Source organism: Diabrotica undecimpunctata, unplaced genomic scaffold, assembly GCF_040954645.1.
Source record: "Diabrotica undecimpunctata isolate CICGRU unplaced genomic scaffold, icDiaUnde3 ctg00000602.1, whole genome shotgun sequence".
NCBI classification, from domain to species: Eukaryota; Metazoa; Arthropoda; class Insecta; order Coleoptera; family Chrysomelidae; genus Diabrotica; species Diabrotica undecimpunctata.
The window spans coordinates 102,233-125,341 of record NW_027311910.1 but is presented as its reverse complement, the minus strand read 5'-3'; the positions used below and the strand labels follow the sequence as shown (position 1 = coordinate 125,341).

The 23,109-nt window shown below is 35.0% G+C and overlaps 1 protein-coding gene across 1 annotated transcript in view; it reads left to right on the top strand.

The window, feature by feature from the left end:
• The window catches only part of LOC140431251 (trypsin-1-like), a 57,982-nt gene that overhangs the window by 18,624 nt on the left and 16,249 nt on the right, over positions 1 to 23,109 (top strand). The window contains exons 2-3 of the mRNA XM_072519187.1: positions 10,463 to 10,847; positions 12,878 to 13,040. Of these exons, the coding sequence (XP_072375288.1) occupies positions 10,463 to 10,847; positions 12,878 to 13,040 (548 nt within the window). The remainder of the gene's footprint in view (positions 1 to 10,462; positions 10,848 to 12,877; positions 13,041 to 23,109) is intronic.

Genomic DNA, 23,109 nt, shown 5'->3' with positions numbered 1-23,109 from the left:
GACTTCTACAACTCTGTCAACCATTTGTTGTAAATCCTCAAGACATTCCGCTAATAAAATAGTGTTGTAGGCAAACCGTGTATTATTGATTGGTCGGCAATTTACTTTTATTCCCATAGTCACTTCTTCTAGTGCTTCCTGGATTATTTTGTCTGAATACAAATTGAACAAAGTAGGAGACAGGACACAGCCCTGCTTGACGCCCCTCTCAATCTGTATTTAATTTGAAAAGACGTTGTTCTCTTTTACCACAGCGATCTGAATATAACAGATAGCGCTAATGATCCTGATGTCTCTCATATCTAAGTCTTTCTTTTCAAGTAATTCGATAAGACGGGTATGTCTGACCTTATCGAAGGCTTTGTTGTAATCCAAGAAATACATATATACTGGCTGATTAACATCCATGCACCTTTGCACAAGTAGATTCACAGCGAACAGGACTTCCCGCGTTCCCAGTGCAATTCCAAATCCCAATTGTGTGTCACTTATGTCCTGCTCAAGTTTGTTGTGTATTCTCCGTTGTATAATTTTTAAAAATATTTTGAGCGTATGACTCATTATCCGGTGGTCTTGGCATTCTTTTGCATTTGGTTTTTTGGTAATGTTATGAATGTTGACATCAGCCAATCTCTGGGAATGATTCCTATACTGTATATTGTATTGACTTGGATTGAATTAATGTAGCATTATCATTATCATCCCATAATTTTAAATGATATAACTGGCGAAATTTTTGTTTCATTACTCCCAGGCAGTGTTCAACAACACTACGAGTTTTTGATAAACGATAGTTGTAATTTTGTTGTCTTGCTGTTCTTCTTCTTCTTCCAGTACCCTGTCCGATTATCGAACGTTGGAGATCATATTGGCAATAATAACTTTGTTTACGGCGGCTCTTGATACCATTCTCGGAGATTTCGGAGCCAGGATGTTCTTCTTCGGCCTGGGCCTCTCCTTCTGGTGATCTTACCCTGTATTATGAGGTGTAGAAGGTTATACCACTCTGGATGTCCCATTCTTCTTCTTTGTGTGCAGTGTTTGTATTCAAGCGTTGGCTATCGTCATATTGACAAGCTGATGAAATGATTCTTGGTCGGCAGCTAGATGAAACAGTTCCTCGACCTGTCCATTGTCTAATGTTACGCAGCCAGGACAGTTGTATTCTTCCGACCCAACGTTTTCCTTCTATTTTGCCCTGAATGATTAACCGGAGTAAGCGATATTTAGGTCCTCGCATTATATAACCGAAGTATTGAACCGATGTATTATATAACCTATCTATTTTGATGATGTTGATCAATTCTCGCTCTTTGTGCACGGTCTCTAGCACGCGTTCGTTAGATATGTGTGCTGTCCACGGGATTCTGAGCATGCGTCGGTAACACCATAACTCAAACGCTTCTATGTCTCATTACATGACCGAAATATTGTAACTTTCGAATTTTTATCATTTTTGTTATTTCTGTGCTCCTCTTCATTCGATATAAAACTATTTCATTTTTTATTTGATCAACCCAACTTATCCGCAATACTCGTCGATAAATTCGGATCTTAAAGGCCTCCAATTTTTTCATTAACGTCTCTGTAAGCGTCCAGCCCTCCATACCATACAGCAATGTGGAGAATATGTGCGTAATAGTTTGATTTTAAGGTTTAACGTAATATCTTTATTAATTAGAATTTGCGCCCAAATAGGTAATATTGCATACTCTTTCTAAATCTATTCCATATGCTCTGATGTTCGTTGGTTGTAACTCCGTTTTTCTGACAACCATAAGTCTTAGAAGTATTAAGTTTTAGCCCACATTCATCACATACTTCGGTACCCTGTTTATAAGTCGTTGCAGGTCTTCTTCATCGGACGCAATAAGTACAGTGTCGTCTGCATATCTGATATTGTTGACAATAATTCCGTTCATTTTATTGTGTGTATCTTCAACTAAGGCTTCTTTGAAAATAAATTCGGAGTAGATTCCAATATACGTCGTATTTCCACTGTTTTCGTCGTGTTGTGTCCAATTTGTATGGTTGCACCATTGATGCCAATACAAATTTTTGATAATACGGAGTTCTCGATCACTAATTCCCACCTGTTGCAAGACACCTATAAGTTTGTCATGGTTTACTCGGTCAAAGGTTTTTTCGAAGTCGATAAAACACATATATACCGATTGTTCGATATCCCTACATCTTTGAACCATAAATTGCAAACTGAAGAGTGCTTCTCTGGTTCCAAGGTTGTTTCTGAAACCAAATTGTGTTTTACTTAGTTGTACTTCTATTTTGTTGTACATTCTCGAGTGCAGTATTTTTAGGAAAATTTTCAGTACATCACTCAGCAGATTGATAGTGCGATGATCGCTACACTATTTGCCATTTTTTTTGGGTATCATTAAAAATGACAATCAAGCATATTTCTATTCTATTCTATTCTATACAGCTTTACATTATTCTTGCTATTTACTTCCAACTCTTGTATGAGTTCGTCAATCCATATCTTTTTTTATTTGAACAGCATTTGTCTGAGTCTTCCCTTTTCTTCAAGAGACCAGTTGACGTTAGACCAGTCCACTTCCTAAGATTGGTTAGCCAGGATATACATCTCCGCCAAGGCCAGTCTCACTCTCAATCTTGTCTTACGTTATCAATCAACCTTTGGGATTTCGGCGTACTATCTGCCAGCAACACTGTATCGTATGAATATCTAATATTGTTTATAAGTTGGCCACTTACGGCAATCCCATCTTCCGATTCGTCCAAGGCCTCGCTAAAGATGTTTTCAGAGTATATGTTAAATAATGCCGGTGACAATATGCAACCCTGTCTAACTCCTTTTTCGATTATGAAGATCTCGGACAGTTTATTTTCATAATTGTACTGTTGCTTTTTGTTGAAGATATAAGTTTGATATCAGTCTTATATGTTTACCCTCGAGTCCTGATGTTTTTATAATATCGATTAGTTTCCCATGTGGAACTTTATTAAATGCCTTCTCGAAATCAATGAAACGCATACACATCGTAGTTGATATCCCTGGCTCTCTGTATTAGAACTTGCAAACTAAAAAGTGCTTCCCCTTGTTCCGAGTCCTGCTCTGAATCCAAATTGAACTTCACTCAGGTGTTCTTCTAATTTGATGTATATGCGCGAGTGAATTATAGTAAGGAGTTCTTTAAGTACATGGCTCAAACGAATTAATGTATGTTCTTCACATTTTCTAGCGTTTGGTTTTTTAGAAAGTGGAATGAATATTGATAGTAGCCAGTCTTTTGGTAAGTAATCAGTCTCGTAAATATTGTTGAATAGTTTCGTAAGCGCTGTGATTTGGTGTGCCTGTACTAGCTTTAAAATTTCACCATGCACCTCATCAAGTCCTGGTGATTTCAAATCTTTAATCCGCATAATGGCCATAATTACTTCTTCGTTTGCCATTTCTGGCCCGTAGGGATTGTTTATTTCAGTAAGACTTCGTGCTGCATCTTCTGCAATAATTCTTGCATATGTTCTTTCCATCTTCGTAATTTATCTTCAATGGTAGTCAAAATCTGGCCTTCAATGTCTTAAACTATGCCTGTATTGCGTTGTTTTCTGGTATTCTGTATCTCTTTAATTTTTTTGTGCATATGGAAATTGTTATGTTTGCGTTGTAGTGTTTCAACTTCCGTACATTTCTCCGTTAGCCATGCTTCTTTTGCTTCTTTTACTTCTTTTATCTCCTTTAGTGTAGTCTTATGCAACTTTTTGTATTCGTTGTCATTTCTACCTTTTTTCTACCTTTTCTTTTTCTCACGTTTCTTCTATATTGTTGCAGCAAATCTAGTTTTTTTTGCTCAGTTACTATTTCATTTAATATCTTCTGTTTTATTAACATTAATATTATATTATTAACAAATTTAATATTATTTGATTTGTCTTCTTATGTTGTTTTTCTATCTTTTTGTTTTTAACGGCATATTATTTCTGGATAACACCATCAAGGGAATCCTTCTTTATCACAACGTTGACAAGGTTTCTTTTCTTCTGATGTTAAATTAGTTTATTGGGTATTTGGTCAACAATCGGTTTTGTCTGTGATTTATTCTTTATTTTTATACTTTCCAGTTTTTGTAATCCATCTATCAGTTCTTCCATTGTTGTAACTTCAGCTCTATTAATATTATCTTCTACACAAATTGAAAAGTCTGTTATAATTAAATTAATTAGTATATCAATATGAAAAATCATTTTTCACATTTAATAATAAATTTTCTTTACGAAATGCAGAGTCAACAAGACTACATATTTATACTTAAAAGAATAAGCTTCTTTCTCTATGTTTATGCTAACCCTTTTTACAAAAACTATCTAAAAAATTAAAAACTGTCTAAAAACACTACACTTAGAGTATCCGTTTTGTTTAAATTTTCATTACAATGATCAACCAACTTATCAACTCTAAATCTCTCAGGAAGCACTAACCTAACACGTAAAGAAAAAAAATTTAAAACTTTATTACAGAATATAAGGTGCTGGTTATTCTATAACAAAATTCCAAACCCTTTCTAGGCCAGACTAATGCGACTGAAAGAAATATAACACACTCTTCGTAATCTTGGAATGCCGCGCCTGACGTACGCGCACCCCGGGTTGTGAAATAATTCACATACTCTTTGTTGGAATAGTTCCAAGATCTAGTAAGGCTAAGTTCACAGGGTTAGTCAGTTGCTTCAAAAGCACAGGTGGCTTATGAAGCGTAAATTTAGATTACAAGAGTGTATTACGCTTTAATCGAAAAGTCGTGTGATCAAAGGGTCCAATTACTAATGGACAAATACTGATGCGACTCTGGTATTATTCAAATTTAGCTTTGACTTCTAATACGATCAATTTTAGCAGCGCCATCTTTTATTAGATAGGAACACTTTTAAATATTAAAGATTTGTCTTCAGTCTTCTACGCAAACAGTACTGCTCAACTTACTATTAAGGAATATCTTTGTTTTAACTAATACCAATTAAAACCTCCGCTGTTGACACAAATATAAAAATTTGGGAACTTTAATATATACAACAACAAGCAACAACCACTGTTCAATTACACAGAAACAGTAATCACATAAATAGAAAGCGGGGAGTCTTACGACGGAATCTAATGTCGTCTAAATGTTTTAATAAGGTTCATGAACATGCTGTTAAGAATTTCAGACGAAATTGGAACGATCAGTACGGCAGTTCCTAGGGTATCTACCGCCCGGGTGCGAGAGTAATATGGCCGCCTTCCCCAAACCCAACCTTCCTAGAAAGTTAGAATAAGCATTTCAAAAATCAAAAAGTTAAAACGTTAAAAAAAAAGAAATATTAGGAACCATACAGACTTTATTTAATGCAATTTTCAACTTATTTGTAATATATTAAGGGAATAAATCTTCTTCTTAACATGCCATACACCAAAGTGCGTAGGCGACTATCTCATTACTAGAATTCTGTTCTTGGCGGCGTGACACAGCTCGCCTGTATTGTGTATTCCTGTCCATTCTTTAATATTTCTTAACCAGGAGAATTGTTTGCGGCCGGCTCCTCTCCTACCTTCGATCTTCCCTTGTAGGAATAACTGTGGTATTTCATATTTTGCTCCTCTCAATATGTGCCCAAGGTAACCAATCTTGCGTTTTTTAATTAATTTAAAGAGTTCTCTTTCCACGCCGGCTCTCTTAAGGACGTCATCGTTTCGAACTCTATCCACCCAAGGTATGCGCATCATTCTTCTTAATGACCACATTTCAAATGCTTCAAGTTTGTTGATAGATGTTTTTTTCAAAGTCCACGTTTCCATGCCATAAAGCAAGATGGACCATATGTAGCACTTGACCATTCTGTAGCGTATTTCGAAATTTAGTTTTTGATTACATAGGAGCGGTCTAAATTTCACAAAAGCTTGTCTTGCCATTTATATTCGGGTTTTTATCTCTTGTTGTGGATCCGATTGGTCATTGATTGTGGTGCCAAGGTATTTAAAAGTTTTCACGCGTTTTATGCGATCGTCACCTATGCATATTATCGGGTTTTCTGGAGGGTTTCTGCTAATGACCATATATTTCATTTTCAAAATGTTGATTTTGAGGCCATATTTTTTACCTATGCTATTCACCCTATCAAGTAATAACTGCTGATCTTCCAATTTATCAGTTATAATCACTGTGTCGTCCGCATAGCGTAGGTTGCTAATTGGTATGCCGTTCACCTTAATGCCTAGTTCCGTGTCTTCTAATGCTTCCGCAAATATATTTTCAACATATAAATTAAAAAGCATCGGAGAGAGTATGCAGCCTTGGCGGACACCTTTCCGGATTTCAAATTCATCCGTATATTGGTCTTGATCAATCCTCACCTTTGCCATTTGGTTCCAGTATAGATTCTGAATAATTCTGATCTCCTTCTGGTCAATGTTGGCCCTATGTAGTAGTTTCATCATGATATCATGTTTAACATTGTCAAATGCCTTCTCGTAGTCGATGAAGGTGAGGTAGACATCTTTTCGTTGATCTAAACAGTTTTGTATTAAAGTGTTCAAACATAAAATTGCCTCTCTTGTTCCTAGTCCTCCCTTAACACCGAATTGTGTTGACCCGCTAAGTTCTTCTAGTATCTTGTACATTCTTGAGTGTAATATCCTAAGGAAGAGTTTCAGCAAGTGACTCATTAAACTGATTAAGCGGTGTTCATTGCATTTTGTGGCATTAGCTGTTTTTGGGATGATCACAAAGGATGACTGCAGCCATTCTCGCGGAATGTAACCAGTATCATAAATTGTATTGAACAGCTTTACCAAGATTTCGATATTCTCCTCGTCTAGTAGTTTTATTGCTTCTATATTAATTTCAACTGGACCTGTTGCTTTATGCATCTTTGTGGTTCTAACTGCATATTCTATTTCACTTCGCATTATTGATGGCCCTGATAAGTTTTCGGAAGGAAGTTTGCGAGTTGGTTGTGTTGGTCTTTCGTCATTAAAAAGTCTTTCTGCGTATTCTTTAGGGAATAAATACAAGTATAAATACTGGACAGGACGTTAATAAATCTACTAATTAGTTATATAATAAAGTCTCCTTTTACTAAATTTGGAAATGGATGAGGTTATTGGTGATTTCTCTTGAGATCAGTGGTGCCATCGGGCGGTGAGGCTAAGGGCTCTTGTTAACGAACGTTTTTTTAACGGAAAACGAGCCGAGGCTAAACGGGTACCCATGTCGACGGTTCATAGATTTCAAGGGATATGCGTTCGTTGTCAGTATGGAATCTCCAAAATATCGTCAGTTCCAAAGTAATAAGTAAGTAACAAGTTCACACAATACATGGTATATGATGTTGTGAAAGCAAAAAATTTTTCTAGCGTATTATTTGTATAAAAAAATGAAGAAGAAACGAAAAAATCGTAAAAGAAAAATATGGATACATCCTATTTTGTTAGAATAGTATGGTGTTTTCCATACATTTTACGAAGAATTGAAAAAAGACGAAACACAATTCTTCAATTACTTCTGAATGGGTCAAGATTCTTTCCGAAAACTGTTAGAAATAGTATATGATAAATTAAAACGTGCTAACACTAATATGAGGCTATCGATGCCACCTGCTGAGCGACTAGCTGTTATTAAGGTATGTATGAATTATGTTATTAGTAAAACAGAAAAAAATTTCTTACAAACTCAATAAATTCTTTATCATTTACAAATATACAGTCTATATACAAAACAAAAATTATTGGTAAAATGAGATTTATTTTGCACGTCGTTTTGACTAACGGACGGCTGGTCTGATATTAAAGATTGTTCTGCAAATTTAGGAGATGATTCTGGTGCTGGTGTTTGTGGTTTACTCACTTGACTGAAAGTTGTAGTTGAAATTGAGGGTGTACTCCGATATGTCTCAAATGTTGCGAGGTATCTATTCTGTTGAAAGATATATGCTTGTGTTTGATATGACGTACTCTTTTCAAAGTTCTAGAGCTGATAATTCTGGGGCTGCGGCTGGTAGCTTTGGGGAAGCGGAATATGTTGCGCCATAAGCACTTTTCTCTGTTGTATGTTTCGTAGGGATGAAATTACCTCGAATTGAAAATTTATGAACTCCGCATTATTAAACTTTTCAATAGTAGGTGCAATTCCCCTGAAGACACATGACTGGACTGCTGTCTTCACAATTGGAACAATCCAGCATCTCATGTATCTTTGTTGCCAAAACTTCATCTGTAGTTTCTGTCTTCTTCCTCTTTTTTTGTACAGCAGAATAATCTCTGACAGGTGATTTTGGGAGGGTTCAGTAGGCGGCATATTCGTTCCAGTCGGTCTATGACTTACAATTTTATGGAGAAATTGCATTTGCTTAAAAAACTTATATTTTAAGGTAGTCCTTGCTTCTCATCTCATCCAGTTAGCCTTGCGTTGCTCCACTTGTTTGTAATTTCTTTGCCTGAAAAAGAAAACATCGATGACTAAAATTCTTTATATATATATATATATATATATATATATATATATATATATATATATATATATATGTGTGTGTGTGTGTGTGTGTGTGTGTGTGTGTTTACAGATATTTGGCATCAAGAAGTTTATTCACAGATCACATTTTCAATTGTGTTGATGGCTGTGGCAGATTCAAATTTTAATTTTATTTTTATTAATGTTGGTGCATATGTTAAAGAATGCGATTCGGCCGTATTTAAGGAAACGGAATTTTTGAAATATTTGATAAACAAAAGATTAAATACACCTCCATCTACCAACAAATTGGGAATTGAGTGTGATCTGACCTATGTATCCGTGGTCGACGAGGCATTTGTATTACATGAACATTTACTTCGTCCTTTTGGTGGTCATTAACTAGATGATGTAAACAGAACATTCAACTATAGCCTGACAAAAGCAAAAAGGTATGTTGAATGCGCATTTGGAATATTGGCGAATAAATGGTGAATTTTTCGTCGACCACTGAACGTATTGACGGATTTAGCGGTCGATATAGTAAAGACTTACTTGCAAAATTTCATTAATAAAAAAGAAGGTATTATTAATAATATAGCAAGTGATTTATATGCTACTGATGTAATATTTAAGATATTTTAAACATGTTACTTTATCAATAAATGTTTACTTACAAAAATCGTTTTTTCTTTGACCTATAATGACTCGAAATCTTCGTGCATAATCACACAGACTTCTGTCCAAGCTGCAAAATTGAGCTGCTTATTTTTATGGCTTTCCTTGGTTTTATCCCACAACACATGTCCATTTTCGACCGTACTTATTAAAATCTCTGTATCAAAATCCATATTTTATACGCAACAAAGAAATAAATTTATTGAAACAAAGGATGCTCGTCCGAAGCGGTTAACACCCTTGCATAAACTAAAGTGGTTCACTGCACCGGTTCGACGATCGTCTTGCCGAAGGGAAACGGATACGTAGGCGGTGACAAGTTAACCAATGGATTGGTTGGAGGAGCGTGAACAGACATTCATACGAACCTGAAAGGCACTGAACAACGGCTAAGGGTACGGTTTCAAAATCGAACCGTTGACCGTTGTCGTTAACAATGGTGTTTAAATTCAAATATGGTTGTATAAATTAATCATTACATTTTTCCTCCCCTGTATTCATGCGATCCTAATAGTACCGCTGAGGCTCGGAAATACATCTCGCGAACACAAGAGTTTTAGTCGTAAAGAAGGACAGACGCACCAGCTAGTGCATCGATGCATTCATATTGAATTCGTTTTGTTTGTTGTTTCGTAAAGTAGTGCAAATCTTGGTAATTAGCGGTAAGTTCTTCACCTAGATTTACCTCAACCTTTAAATGGTTTTTGATTGTTTATTGCAACCATTTAAATTTTGATAATTATTTGCACCTATGAGTTAAAGTTCATTCATCTCCAGAGCTATCGAAGGAATAGTTCGTGTTAATTGAATTACTATTAATTCGTAATAGTATATTTGTTTGTTAATTCGCCACAAATGGCTCTAAGTACTTATCGGATCGCCTTGAACCTTGCTTTTAATTTTGTTAAGGCAATGTTCAATATGACAAAGTAAACATTAATTAAAAATTGATGAGATGGATTTTTTTGAGCCTCATCTTTACACTCGTAGTCAAATAAGCGCTTTTTTATTTGTGGCAAAAACATTATTCGGTGGAAATGATCGCAATCGATATTTTCAGCCATTTTTGTTTGCCTCTTCTAAAATATTGTTAAAACCTTCATTTAATCAAGTAATAGATAAAAATGTTTTGCTCTGCTCCAAGATTAACATAATATTAGATAGTGTAGCATCGGATTCCTGCATCATTTTACTTTTAATATTAGTTTTTTTTTCGTTAATATTCTAAATATTTTTGAAAATATTAATTACTAGTATTAATTATACTAACATATTACAGTAAAAAGACTAGTTTTGACACCAAAATTTTTTTAATTTCAGAATTACCCAGAAGAAACACTTTTTAGCCAAAACCCATACAAAAAATTTCGGCCAGTAAGCACGACAGACTCCAGTGCATCACTAACCATCAAGAAGCCATACAAAGCTTTCAACACAATCGAAAAACCCTTCCACATCTACAGGAATACCATAATCAGAGGTCCACCGAAAGACGTCGACGACACCATCAGCAACTTAGTGACTGAAAATGTGGTAGAATCCAAACCTTTGGTCATAAGGAAGAATGCTAGTAATCCCCAACATCATTTCATTAAACAACCCGAGAAGGCCAATGTTGTGGACTGGTTTTTGGGGTTGGTAGGAATAAGGCAACCTGATCCGAATGCAGCACCTGTGGAGCCAGCAAAGATATGTCCAAGTTGTAGTAAGTTTTGTATATTAATAAACCGAATATTTGAACGAGAACACACTTTAATAATTATTAATGTGAAACTTACAACTAATCTTAACTCCTCTCAACTAGACTGAATCACTATCGTTATATGTTCCTCTTTGATCGGTAAATGTCTCGTATCTTAGTTTTCTTTATAAATACAATTCTATCAGGAAATATTTCACGAATATTTTAAAAATTGTATAATATAGGGCAGAGTCGCATAGAACAGGGTAATATGGGCGCATTCAAAATTTCAGTAATAGAGTGGTAAATTGATCGCCGAACGACGCGTGGGTGTTCTTAGTTGCCTACTAACCAGTTTGCAGTAAGTAGTCGAGGTGTGAGCTTATGTTTGTTTTATGTACGTACAGTCGATCCAAGATTTTTTTGTGATTTATTTACGATTTCAACCTGCATTGTTGGTTGGTGTTAGCAAGGTACATTAAAATAATTAATTTCGGTAAGTAGACCTTTGTTTCCGCTTAATGGATGGTGGAGGATCATCTGCAGTGTATTATGAGACTAGTTGGATTACCAAAGAAAACTTTATTGTATGGTTTAAAAAGTTTATTTAGTTTTCTAATCTCGGACCTCAAAAATCAGTGCTGCTTATTCTTGATGGTCACAGTTCCCATACCAAAAGTTTAGAACTCCTTCATCTTGCTCGGGAAAATAACGTTAGGTATATTATTATGTTTTCCACCACACACCACACATCGATTACAACCGCTCGATATCATATTTATGGCACCACTTAATACATTTTATGCACAAGAGGTTAAAAAGGGTTGCTTAATCACCCTGGCACGGGTGTTACAATTTATCAAATTGGATAACTAGTCAATGTTCGAGCAGCTAATGTTCAAACTGCAGTGAAGGGATTTGAAAAAAAAAGGATTATATCCTTTCAATAGAGATGTATTCCCTGATTACCTGTTTGCCCCGTCAGATAACGCAGAACAACCCAACCACAATTCTGAGTAGCAGATATCATGCGCAACTACTACCAACACCACAAACAATAGAATAGAACATTCTACTTTTTTAAGTGGAACTGTAACTTCTAACGACGCTTCTCCTGTGCCTTATAAAGAAACTTCTCTTGAGCCCTCTACTTCAACAGGTGGGTCTACGTCACCCAAATCAGCTTTTCTGCTTTCACAAAAAATTTTGATGCCCCCACCCCAAGAAAAGGAGCGTGTAAAAAGGAATAGTAACAAGAGGAAAGGTAAAACTATCATATTAACATCGTCACCATACAAGGCTTAACTAGAGGACGAAGAGCGCCAAGAGAAACAAGAAGCTAAACACAAGAAAGACCTTTTCAACAAAAATAAAAAATCTGCGACTTTCAGTGATAATCTATTAAAGAAAAGAAAGACTAGAGAACCAGTCCTGCTACTGCCAAGAAAATTAAACAAAACAATGGTTTGTCTATCCAAAATAAGCGTAAAAATAAAAAGTGTCAGGCTGAAGATTCTGATACGTCCTCTAATGAAGACGAAGAAGCTTGCATTTTTTGCAACGAGATGTACAAAAACTCTTTCGATCACGAAGGTTGGATTCGGTGCTACAAATTTGGCGTCTGGGCACATGAAGCTTGTTCAAGCTGTGAAGATGATGATGACACTTTTATATGCGATTTTTGTTTATAGTTTGATTTTTATTTTTTCATACTGTTCATACTGTCATGCTGAACCTACTGTATAATGTTCAATACTTCATTACATGTTTAATTAAAAAATAACCTAATATGTCCATGTACCCCATTTTACCCACCTTTTCTTGAAAAACGAGGTATTTGCAAATTTTTACAAATGTATATTTCTGTCCTTACGTAATTTTTGTTAAATACTCAATATCTGTTTTCTGGTAGCTGAAGACACACTTTAACTACATAATTGTGTAAAATATTTTATTTATTACAAATTTTCATGTTATGCCACAAAATGTGATGGGGTCCCCATTTTGGGCAACTCTCCCCTACATTCTATTAATATAATAATTTGTACTTTCAGCTTGTGGCAAAACGTTTAAGAACGTGCGGATAGTGGGTGGAATAGAAACAATGGTGAATGAATATCCGTGGATGACTGCACTTTTGTATAACAACAGATTTTACTGCGGGGCGTCCCTCATAAACAACAAATATTGCCTGACAGCTGCACATTGCGTTAACGGGTAATGACTTTTATCTACTATGATTTGTACTAAAAGGATTATAAGTATATATTTCTATATTATCGTATTTCGTAAATAGAGTATCGAGATTTTAGACAGTAAGTTTTAGAATTGAACTTATGAATTAACACATTATGAGTAGACCGGAGTATATTCAATAGAAAACAGAGAAAATATTCGCATATATATGTACAACATTGGCGCAAATAAGCAAAAATGTTTAAATATGCGTAATAAATGTACTAATGATTTCTTTAATCCTAGTTCAGTTTTATCCCAGTTAACACTAGAAGCACCAGCATTTGTGCATACCTAGAAGCACCACCGGCGGTCAAAATGACGGATATTAGAATTTTCTATTGCCAGCCGTTTTTGTATTCTTTTTTATTTGATAAAAACCTATATTGAGTTAATAACTAATAATAAAAGACATATTTAATATATTTAAATAAATTATTTAATTATTTAAGTACAATTTATGCAGTAGCAAAATTTTTCAATTTTGCTTGTACATGACCCACACACAAATTTTTTACATATATGACAAATTTCAAATGTTTTATTTTTGTTGCAATTCCCTGTTTGACACTGCTTACGTTTATTATTTGGTGGTTTTTTTGTACCTCTTGGATTTGTATCCGTTGATGTTGTCCTGCCCTTAGTCATGTGATCTTCTCGCAATTCTTCTGCTAACTGAAGTAGGAAATCCTGCCTAGATATTTGACTGCCCGTAACTTTCTTATACAGAACCCAAGCATTTATTCCTGCCATATCTAAAATATTAAAAAAGACTTGCAACGGCCATCTTCTTGAAGCAGATTTGGTTGAATACAGTCTAGCCATCTGATCTACAACGTCTACTCCGTATTTTGTCTGGTTGTAGAAGATGATGGTTTCCGGTTTTTTCTTTTTATCTGTGCCCATTTTAATATCATTCGAGTGTAAAGAACTCAGCACTAGAACATTTTTGTTGACTTTTCCCTGGTACGTTAGCGTCAAGTATTCGTGTTTGAAAATTTTTGTTTTGTACAATTCCATCTTTTCATTTTTTAATGACGGTGGAATATCCTTTCTTGTTCGGTTGATTGTTCCAACAATGCTAGTAGCCTTCTTTCGTAATTCTTTTGCCAACTTTATGGACGTAAAGAAATTATCCGTCATGACATTTCTTCCTTTATTTATAAATGGTTCCATTAGACGGCTAACAACATGTTCCCCCCGAAGTTGATTGGCTGGTCGTTGTTCATCTTTCCCTAGGTAAGGAAATCCGTTCAACAAATATTTGGACTCGACATCAGCTGCAAGCCAGAATTTAATTCCAAACTTATCGGGTTTATTCGCCATGTACTGGGTAAAGCGGCATCTTGCCTTCGCGGAAAAAAGCTGTTCGTCGATAGTTATATTTTCGCCAGGTGTATAACATAATATACAATTCTCTATAAACGGGTTCCATATTCCCGACGCAAGTGCAAATTTATCTGTTGATAATCGCTCAGACCTGGTATTTCTCATATCAAAACGGATAAAACTCATTATTTGTGTAAATTTGTTTCTAGACATCGTCTTTTGAAAAAATTTTGGACCCCATGTACCAGACCACAGCATCGTTATGCTAACATTTCGTGCCATATAAGCTCCCCTAGCATACAGTAAGGATATAAATGCTTCGATTTCTTCAATAGAAATTTGCCAATTTTCATCTTTGAGTTTTCTTCTACCTTCAGCAACAGTACATGATTTTATGTTACGGAGTATGCATTCATCAATCAACAGCCGCCATGCACTAGCTGCAGAATCTCTAATAATGCTTCTCTTAGCATGAGGGGTTGGTCCAGCAGCTTCCTTTAGAACATTTTGACTAGTACGCCTTCTAAAATGAACGAGATAAATTAGTATGCAGGTATATACTCATTTATTTATTTATTTAAATAAATGGCACCGTAATAAATAAAGAATGGAACAACAACCAAGAAATAAGAGCGCACATCGGAAAAGCTAGATCCACCTTCAACCAGATGGGGGCCTTCTTCAAGAGCCATAACCTCTCTCTTGGTATAAAAGTAAGGATGCTGCAATGCTACGTCTTCTCTGTTCTTTTTTATGGTGTTGAATAGTTGACCTTGACGAAGATATATGCAGAAAATTGGAAGCATTCGAGCTGTGGCTAAATCGGAGAACACTTCAAATCCCGTGGACCACTATCAAATCTCGAAAGTTACAATATTTCGAAAACATTGTGCGAAATAAATCTAGATGCGCCCTTCTACAAGCCATCCTGCAAGGAAAAATATTTGGAAAACGGGGTCCAGGAAGAAGAACATCCTGCAGATAAGGTAAATATTGCCATAATTATCGCCAATATTCGTGACTTCAGAAGAATATGCTCAAAAATATTATACACCTAAGTGAATACATAAATAGAAGCTACTAATATAATATAGTTGCTTACCTGGTGTACTAGCATTGTTGTCAAGTAACTCCCATCCTATGGTATCTATGGAAGAATTCTCTAAATTGCTTCTGCGAATTCCTCTTACCTGGTTGGTAATCATTTCTGAAGATGTATTGAAGTCTGCATTCAAAGTTGAAGCAGAAGTACTGGGCATCACCTCAATCTCAACTTCACCTTCAGAATCACTGCCCGATGAATGTCCTTGATCAACTGTATTAGGCGCATACTCGTCAACTTCATCTTCATCAGATAACTCTGCTACAGATTCATCTTCTGACAAATTCTGTAGACACTCTAATAGCTCCTGCTGAGTCAAATATCGGCGAGACATGATAACAGCAGAAATAATAAAAATCACAATGTAAAATTAATCAAAATACAGATTACACATGCAATTGTAAAGAGTATACTCAAACTACATAATAACAAATATTTTTGATGTATTTTATACATAAAATAAGTAAAAACTTCCCAGAAAAGTAGAACAAAATTAGACTACCTCGTCATTAGGACCGCATTTTTCTAGGTAGACATCAACATAAATATATTCAAAATGTAATTATACCAAGTACCTGTAAAAGAGAAATTATAATCCTCAAGTAAATAATAAAGTCCCAAATCATAAATTTTGTAAAATAAATATGAATGAGTAATACTCTAGACTAATGAGGGTCGAAAATAGAAAGCAGTCAAAATGACTGCTATATGGTAGTTCTAGGTATACGTTACCATATCTTAAAAAGTAATTACGCTAAGTACCTGTAAAAGAGAAATTATAATCTTCAAATATATCTAGGAAAAGTCATAGATTATCAAGTTTCTAAAACATTTATGAATAGGTAATACAGAGTGTCAAAAATAAAAAGCAGTCAAAATGACCGCTCTGGTGCTTCTAGTGTTAAACTGGCAATATATTTTTCTTTAATCACTCCGATCCATCCTCTTTTCTTCATACTGCTATTACAACGATTTCTAATTATACAACCGAACAGCAGCTATAGAGAAATCGACGAAAACTTAAGCTACCCGCTTAATTAGACATAAGAGAAAGTTTTTGCGAACATATAAAGTTTCTGGTTCCCTTGATGATTTTCTCTCTCATCGTAATTTTTCTAACCGAGTCAAACAATCGTTGCTAAAGAACATAATTTGAAGAATCTATCACTGTAAGTGGTAATAGTAAAAAAGTTTAATGGTATATTTTCACATCTTTATCTTCTAAAGTCTTCATACCATTACTTTAAAAATCTGATGGGTCTTTATATTTTTCGAATAACGAATCTTTCTTCATAACGAAATGTTTCTTCTAAATGTGCCTATCTTCTAGAGTTTTTGCCGACCACATTGACCCATCTTATTCTATTCACAGCAACTGGAAATGTTTATCGTCATTTTTTTCTCAGGTTTTTAAAGATGAACCTAACGATACCATTCCTCAAATAATGTGCCCGTTTCGCTAAAACTCTGTATACTCTAATAATATCTCTTTCACACCGAATGCAAGTAAATATCGTTTATGGAAATTACGCAATAATTCATGACCTGGATTAGACGGACTAACCTTCTTTTTCCTCAAACAATGTGCAGAATCTGTAGCCATCCCTATATCTCTCATAATGAATACTTCTTTTAATCAAGGTTCTCCCTCCTCCTCCTGGAAATTGGCTTCGGTTACTCCTATATTCAAGAAAGGAAATAAACTTGATTGCAATAATTATCGTCTAATCTGCCTGCTTCCTATTGTCAGCAAGGTCATGGAATCCATTATTTCGGAAGCTATGTCTGAGTTTGTCCTCCAAGAAAATGACATAACTCACCAACAGCATGGCTTTATCAAAGGTCGTGTAACGATCACAAGCTTACTTCATTGTGTAAATAATTGGTCATCATCTTTAAACAATCGGCATTCTGTTAATGTAAATCTACTATATAGCGTTCCACGTTAAGAAAATAACATTAGGCTTATGGAAATTTTTGGCTTATGGACTAACATTTGGCATCAGTGTTGCCAAAACTCTCAAGCATGCGGTTTACTAGATTCTCGATATATTTTTCGAATTTCCATTTTCAATTAACATTTAACTGTAAAGTCAGAATAACAACTGAAGAACCACAAAGCACAAAATCTTATTATCATTATGCAATCTCAGAGAACGACATAAAATCGCTGACATACGCACACCGTATTATTTTAAGTTGCAATTAGTAATTAGATATATGCATTCCAAGCGGTCCGTTTATTTGCTTTTAAATCTTTAATAGCCGGCAAGGTGCATGATTTAACTAAGCAATATTTTCTACTGATTTCTATGATTCATGGTATATAATATTCTTACCGAAAAACAAATAAACTGTCGTTACTATAATTAAAATAAGATAAAATAAAATTATCTTTTTTAAATAGGTACTATTTATTTAATTAAAATCATTTTCCCTACTTTTCATCTCGTGTTTCGAATGGGCACTTTTGGTCAATTACGTTAAAAAACATTAATTTAATTCATGTCTGTGAAAACGAAAATACAAATTATACAACCCTGAATCGTGCTTGTGTTCATCGTGGCATCGCTGCGCTTCTATCGTCCATAAGAAATACATGGCCCTATCTCCGCAATGTTATTTTCTTAACGTGAAACGCTCTATAAGACTTCTCCTAAGCTTTCGACCATGTTCCAAAACGTCGATTACTAGCTAAATTGGATCACTTTGGTATCTGCGGAAAGTTAAACATTTGGATTCAAGATTTTCTATCCGACGGATACTTCAGGTTCGTGTTGGAGAAGACTATTCATTAAAAAAGCCAGTCAAGAGTGGACTCCCACAAGGATCAGTACTTAAACCGCTTTTTTGTATGTACATTAGTGATCTTCCGCTCATTGTATCCTATAAGGTTTCCATTTATACGCTGATGATACAAAATTATATGTGAATCTAAATTTTAACCAACATGTTCTTCAACACGCCTGCGTAGCGCAAGAGGTAGGATGCTTGCCTCGCACGCCGGTGGTCCGGAGTTCGAATCCTACCGCCGGCAAAAACAACTAGACATTTTTAAAAAATGTCTATAGGCCCCAGGTCGACTCAGCCTGAATAAAATGAGTACCTTGGATAAAACCAGGGATAATAATGGGCGGTTGAAGCGTAGCACTGGCCATGTTACCTTTCTTGTATACCGCAGGCCCTAGATATAGCAGACTACCCTGCTATACTCCCAAAGCCGTGAGGCGGTATAAAACGGGAGACTATTATTATTATTCTTCAACACGATATTGACGCAATATTTGAATGGTCCTCAGAATGGTTACTTTCGCTTAATATTGAAAAATGCGTTGTTCTACATATCGGCGAAAATAACTCATATCTACCTTACTTTATTAATGGACATCCCTTAAAGTCGGTAACCTCACACAGTGATCTCAGAGTGATAATTAATAGTGACTTAAATTGGTCTAATCACATAGTGTCGGTGTGTAAATGTGCAAACTTGAAAATGTTTTTGATCTGTAAATGTTTTATATGTATATCTCTAATCTCTGTTAGTAAACTTTACTCAATGTACATCAGACCTATTCTAGAGTTTTCCCTGCCAGTGTGGAGTCCAGATCTCATTAGCGATAAAATCCTACTTGAAAATATTAAGCGTAAAGCCACAAGAATGGCATACGTTCATGTAAGACCTAATTATGAGGATAGACTATCCATGGCTCTTCTTACGACATTCGAGCAGCGACGTCTGCGAGGTGACCTAATTATGTCCATCCTTATTTTAAAATATAATTTTGGGAACCTAAACACAATATTCACTTTAAATCAAGACGAAAGAGTAAGAGGCCATCGTTATAAATTAAGACACCATTTTGGCAACTAGTATTAACATCTTTAAAAATAAACTGAATAGCTCTTTATTACATTTATAGGACTGCGTTATTTTAGGACCGCATGATTTATTTAGTGTTTCACTATTTTTGTATAATGTACTTAACTGTAATTTGTAACTTTATAATTAGTATTCGTTTTCTTGATATGATATTTTTCTTTGTTTTTTTGAGCATAATAGAAGCTCGCTCCTCTGCCCTTATTTATTATATAATAATAATAATATTTATATGTATACAGGGTGAGTCATAACTATTGGGACATAGACTAAGGACAGATTATTTGGACCAAAATATGGCTATTGGGCCAAATATGCCTTAATAAAATGTTGCCGAGAAAAAAGATACAGGGTGTTAAAGTTAATTTTTGTTTTTCGTTTTTTGCTAATAGTTTCCTAGCATATTTATAAATTGCTATCAAAATTGGCACAGAGGCATAATCTTAGACAAGAAATAGTATTTTATTTACAATTTTAAGTTTCGTCATAGAGGGCGCCACAAATTGAGTCTAAACTTTTTCTGATGAAACTTTTTAGTAATTTTTATTAGAAAATATGACGTAAACATCATTTTTACGTAAAATTGGTACTCTTGTTTAAACATGATAATTTCAACCGTTTTCGATAAAAACGCAGTCGAACTCCTTAGAGTCTTAAAAAAGGATTTCAAATATTATTTCATTTATGAAAAGTATGTTTTGGACTGTCAGATAATTATTGTTGGTAAATGTCATTTGTTCAGAGTAAATTATTTTTGATGTGACAGTGTAGTGTAATGTTGCAATTTTTAAAAGTAATTATTACTTTTTTTGATTGAAATGCCTCGTCACAATCATTTTACTAATGAAGAAATGCGAGATATAATTTGCGTATACGCACAAGAAAATTTTTGAGGTCGCTCGGCAGCCAGAAGGTATGGAATGTTATACGCAAACAGAAGGCAACCAAATCACAAAACTTTTGCAAGATTATATCGTAGTTTAGGTGAAACTCTGTCATTTCACACTAAAAATCGGGGTGGTTGACCGAAACAAATCACACCTAATCAAGAAGATGAACTTTTGGTTCGAGTAGATGAAAATCCTAAAATAAGTTCACGACATCTATCAGCAGCAACAGGAGTAAGTCAGTCGTCTATTGTTAGAATTCTAAAAAAAGAGAACCTCCATCCTTATCACTTTCACTCCTGTTCAAAATTTACTTCCAACAGATCTTCCACGACGGTTACAGTTTTGCCAACGTATTCTGAATAAACATCGTAATGACAGACACGTTATTAAGAATATTATGTTCACCGACGAAGCAACTTTTACCAGACGAGGGGTTTTTAATTGGCGAAATAGTCATTATTGGGAAGAAGAAAACCCGCATGCTATTAAAGCTAGACATTTTCAGCATGAATTTAAATTAAATATTTGGTGTGGCATTATAGGCGACCAACTACTAGGGCCTTATGTTATTCCTCCGAATTTATATGGAGATTCTTATTGATTCTTTTTGGAAAATACTCTTTGTGATATTTTAGATGATCTGTCACTGGATGTAAGAAGAAAAATGTGGTTTATGCAGGATGGAGCGCCACCTCATTTTTCATTAGCTGTTAGAAATCATCTTAATGACGTATTTCCTCAACGATGGATTGGTAGAGGCAGTGATTTTCAATGGCCACCAAGAAGTCCTGAGTACAACCCGCTAGATTTTTATTTTTGGGGACATATGAAGTCCTTAGTTTATGCCAATGTAATTAATACACGAGACGAACTTTGGAGATACATTCAAAATGCAGCTTATCTTATAAGGGGACAGAATAATATTTTTTTAACGTCCGAAAATCCTTTATAAAAAGAATTAGAAAAGGCATAGAAATCGGAGGAGACCATGTAGAACATTTGGTTTGAATTTTTGTGAGTTCTTTTAAGTTAAAGTGTGTTTAGTTTTGATTTATCGTCAAAAGGGAAACCTTACGTTAGTTGCAACTTTGTTTATTAGTTTGGTATTTGATAGTGGAATTGTAAATAAAATACTATTTCTTGTCTAAGATTATGCCTCTGTGCCAATTTTGATAGCAATTTATAAATATATAGGGAAACTATTAGCAAAAAACAAAAATTAACTTTAACACCCTGTATCTTTTTTCTCAGCAACATTTTATTAAGGCATATTTGGCCCAATAGCCATATTTTGCTCCAAATAACCTGTCCTTAGTCTATGTCGCAATAGTTATGACTCACCCTGTATATTAATTATATTGTAAAAGCCCATACATTAGAATATTTGCATATGCTGATTTACTGTGCAGCTAATTGCTAATGTTAAGATCAGAACACGACGGGCTACTAACATTGAAAGGACTGAAAACAGAATTGCTCCTTGAGAAAAACGACAGCTGAGGAAAATTTAATTATCGCAAAGGAACATTGGACAAATTACGGAATATATTCAAAATGAGTAAGAAGTCGAAAAGTAATTAAAAGAGCTAAAGAAATAATTCTGAACACTCCAAGACACTCACAACATGATCCAGAGAAGAGATCTCAACACTGCCTGGACACATTAAAACAAAAACTCTACATTTATTCAGGTCGCCTAAGAAGATACAAAATTAGTAATAACTGGAAATGCGACAATACACTTTTTGAACATGCAGGGAAAGCTATAGGAAGCCTATAGAAAGCTTCTATAGGAAACTGAATTCCACTGTAGAAAATAAAAATAACTCCTACCCAAGCCAAGAAGAAATTCATGAGTTTTGGGGAAACCAACTTTCGACGTCAGCTACTCATAACAACAATGCTGGATGGATTAAAAACACGAAGAACAACCGTCAACACTTCAGCAATATTCCTTATCAACCTTTTACCACTGAAGAAGTTTCGAACGTTATCAACAAGCTTTCATAACTAGAAATCTTCTGGACCAGACGTTAAAAACTTTTGGCTAAAGAAGTTTTGGAATGTTCATGAGCTTTTAATAGTATTAATTAATTATGTTATTTCTAATCCGCAGAAAATACTACCATTTTGCACTCAGAGAACCACTTATCTAATACCAAAGGATCAATATAAGACCCAAGATCCAGCCAAGTATCGCCCAATTACTTGTCTTCCAACTTTGTACAAATTGGTCACATCCTGTGTAGCCCAGCGTATCTACCAAAGCTGTTCTCTAAACAATATCTAAAATAATATATTTAAATATAGCCGCATGAATGTCTTCTTCTTCTTCTTCCTACTTTATAAATAGGCAAAATGCCTGTTTTACTTCGGTTTTTAGACTCAATTGACGTTGTCTGACAATCTTTTCCTCGGTCGTCCCAATGATCTTCTTCCATTTGGCGATTTGTCTCTTGCTATTCGTACTATTCTATTTTCTGTCATTCTTTCGAAGTGTTGATTCCATTCCACTTTTCTTCTTCTGGTCCACGCGTTTATTTCCTCTATACCACATCTCGCTCATATTTCCTCACTTCTTACTCTGTCTCTTAGAGTTTGGTTTGTTATTTTTCGTAAGACTTTCATTTCTGTTATTTCCAGTAGTCCTTATGTTTTCGCCGTATCTGCTCTTGTTTCCGCTGTGTACGTCATTATCGGTCTTATTGTTGATTTATATATCCTGGTTTTCGTTTCCGTTGTGAGGTATTTGTTTCTCCAGATTGTGTTGTTGAGACATCCTGCTGCTCTGTTTGCCTTGTTCACTTGTTTTTGTATTTCTTCTTCCACTTTTCCGTAGCTTGACAGTTTTAT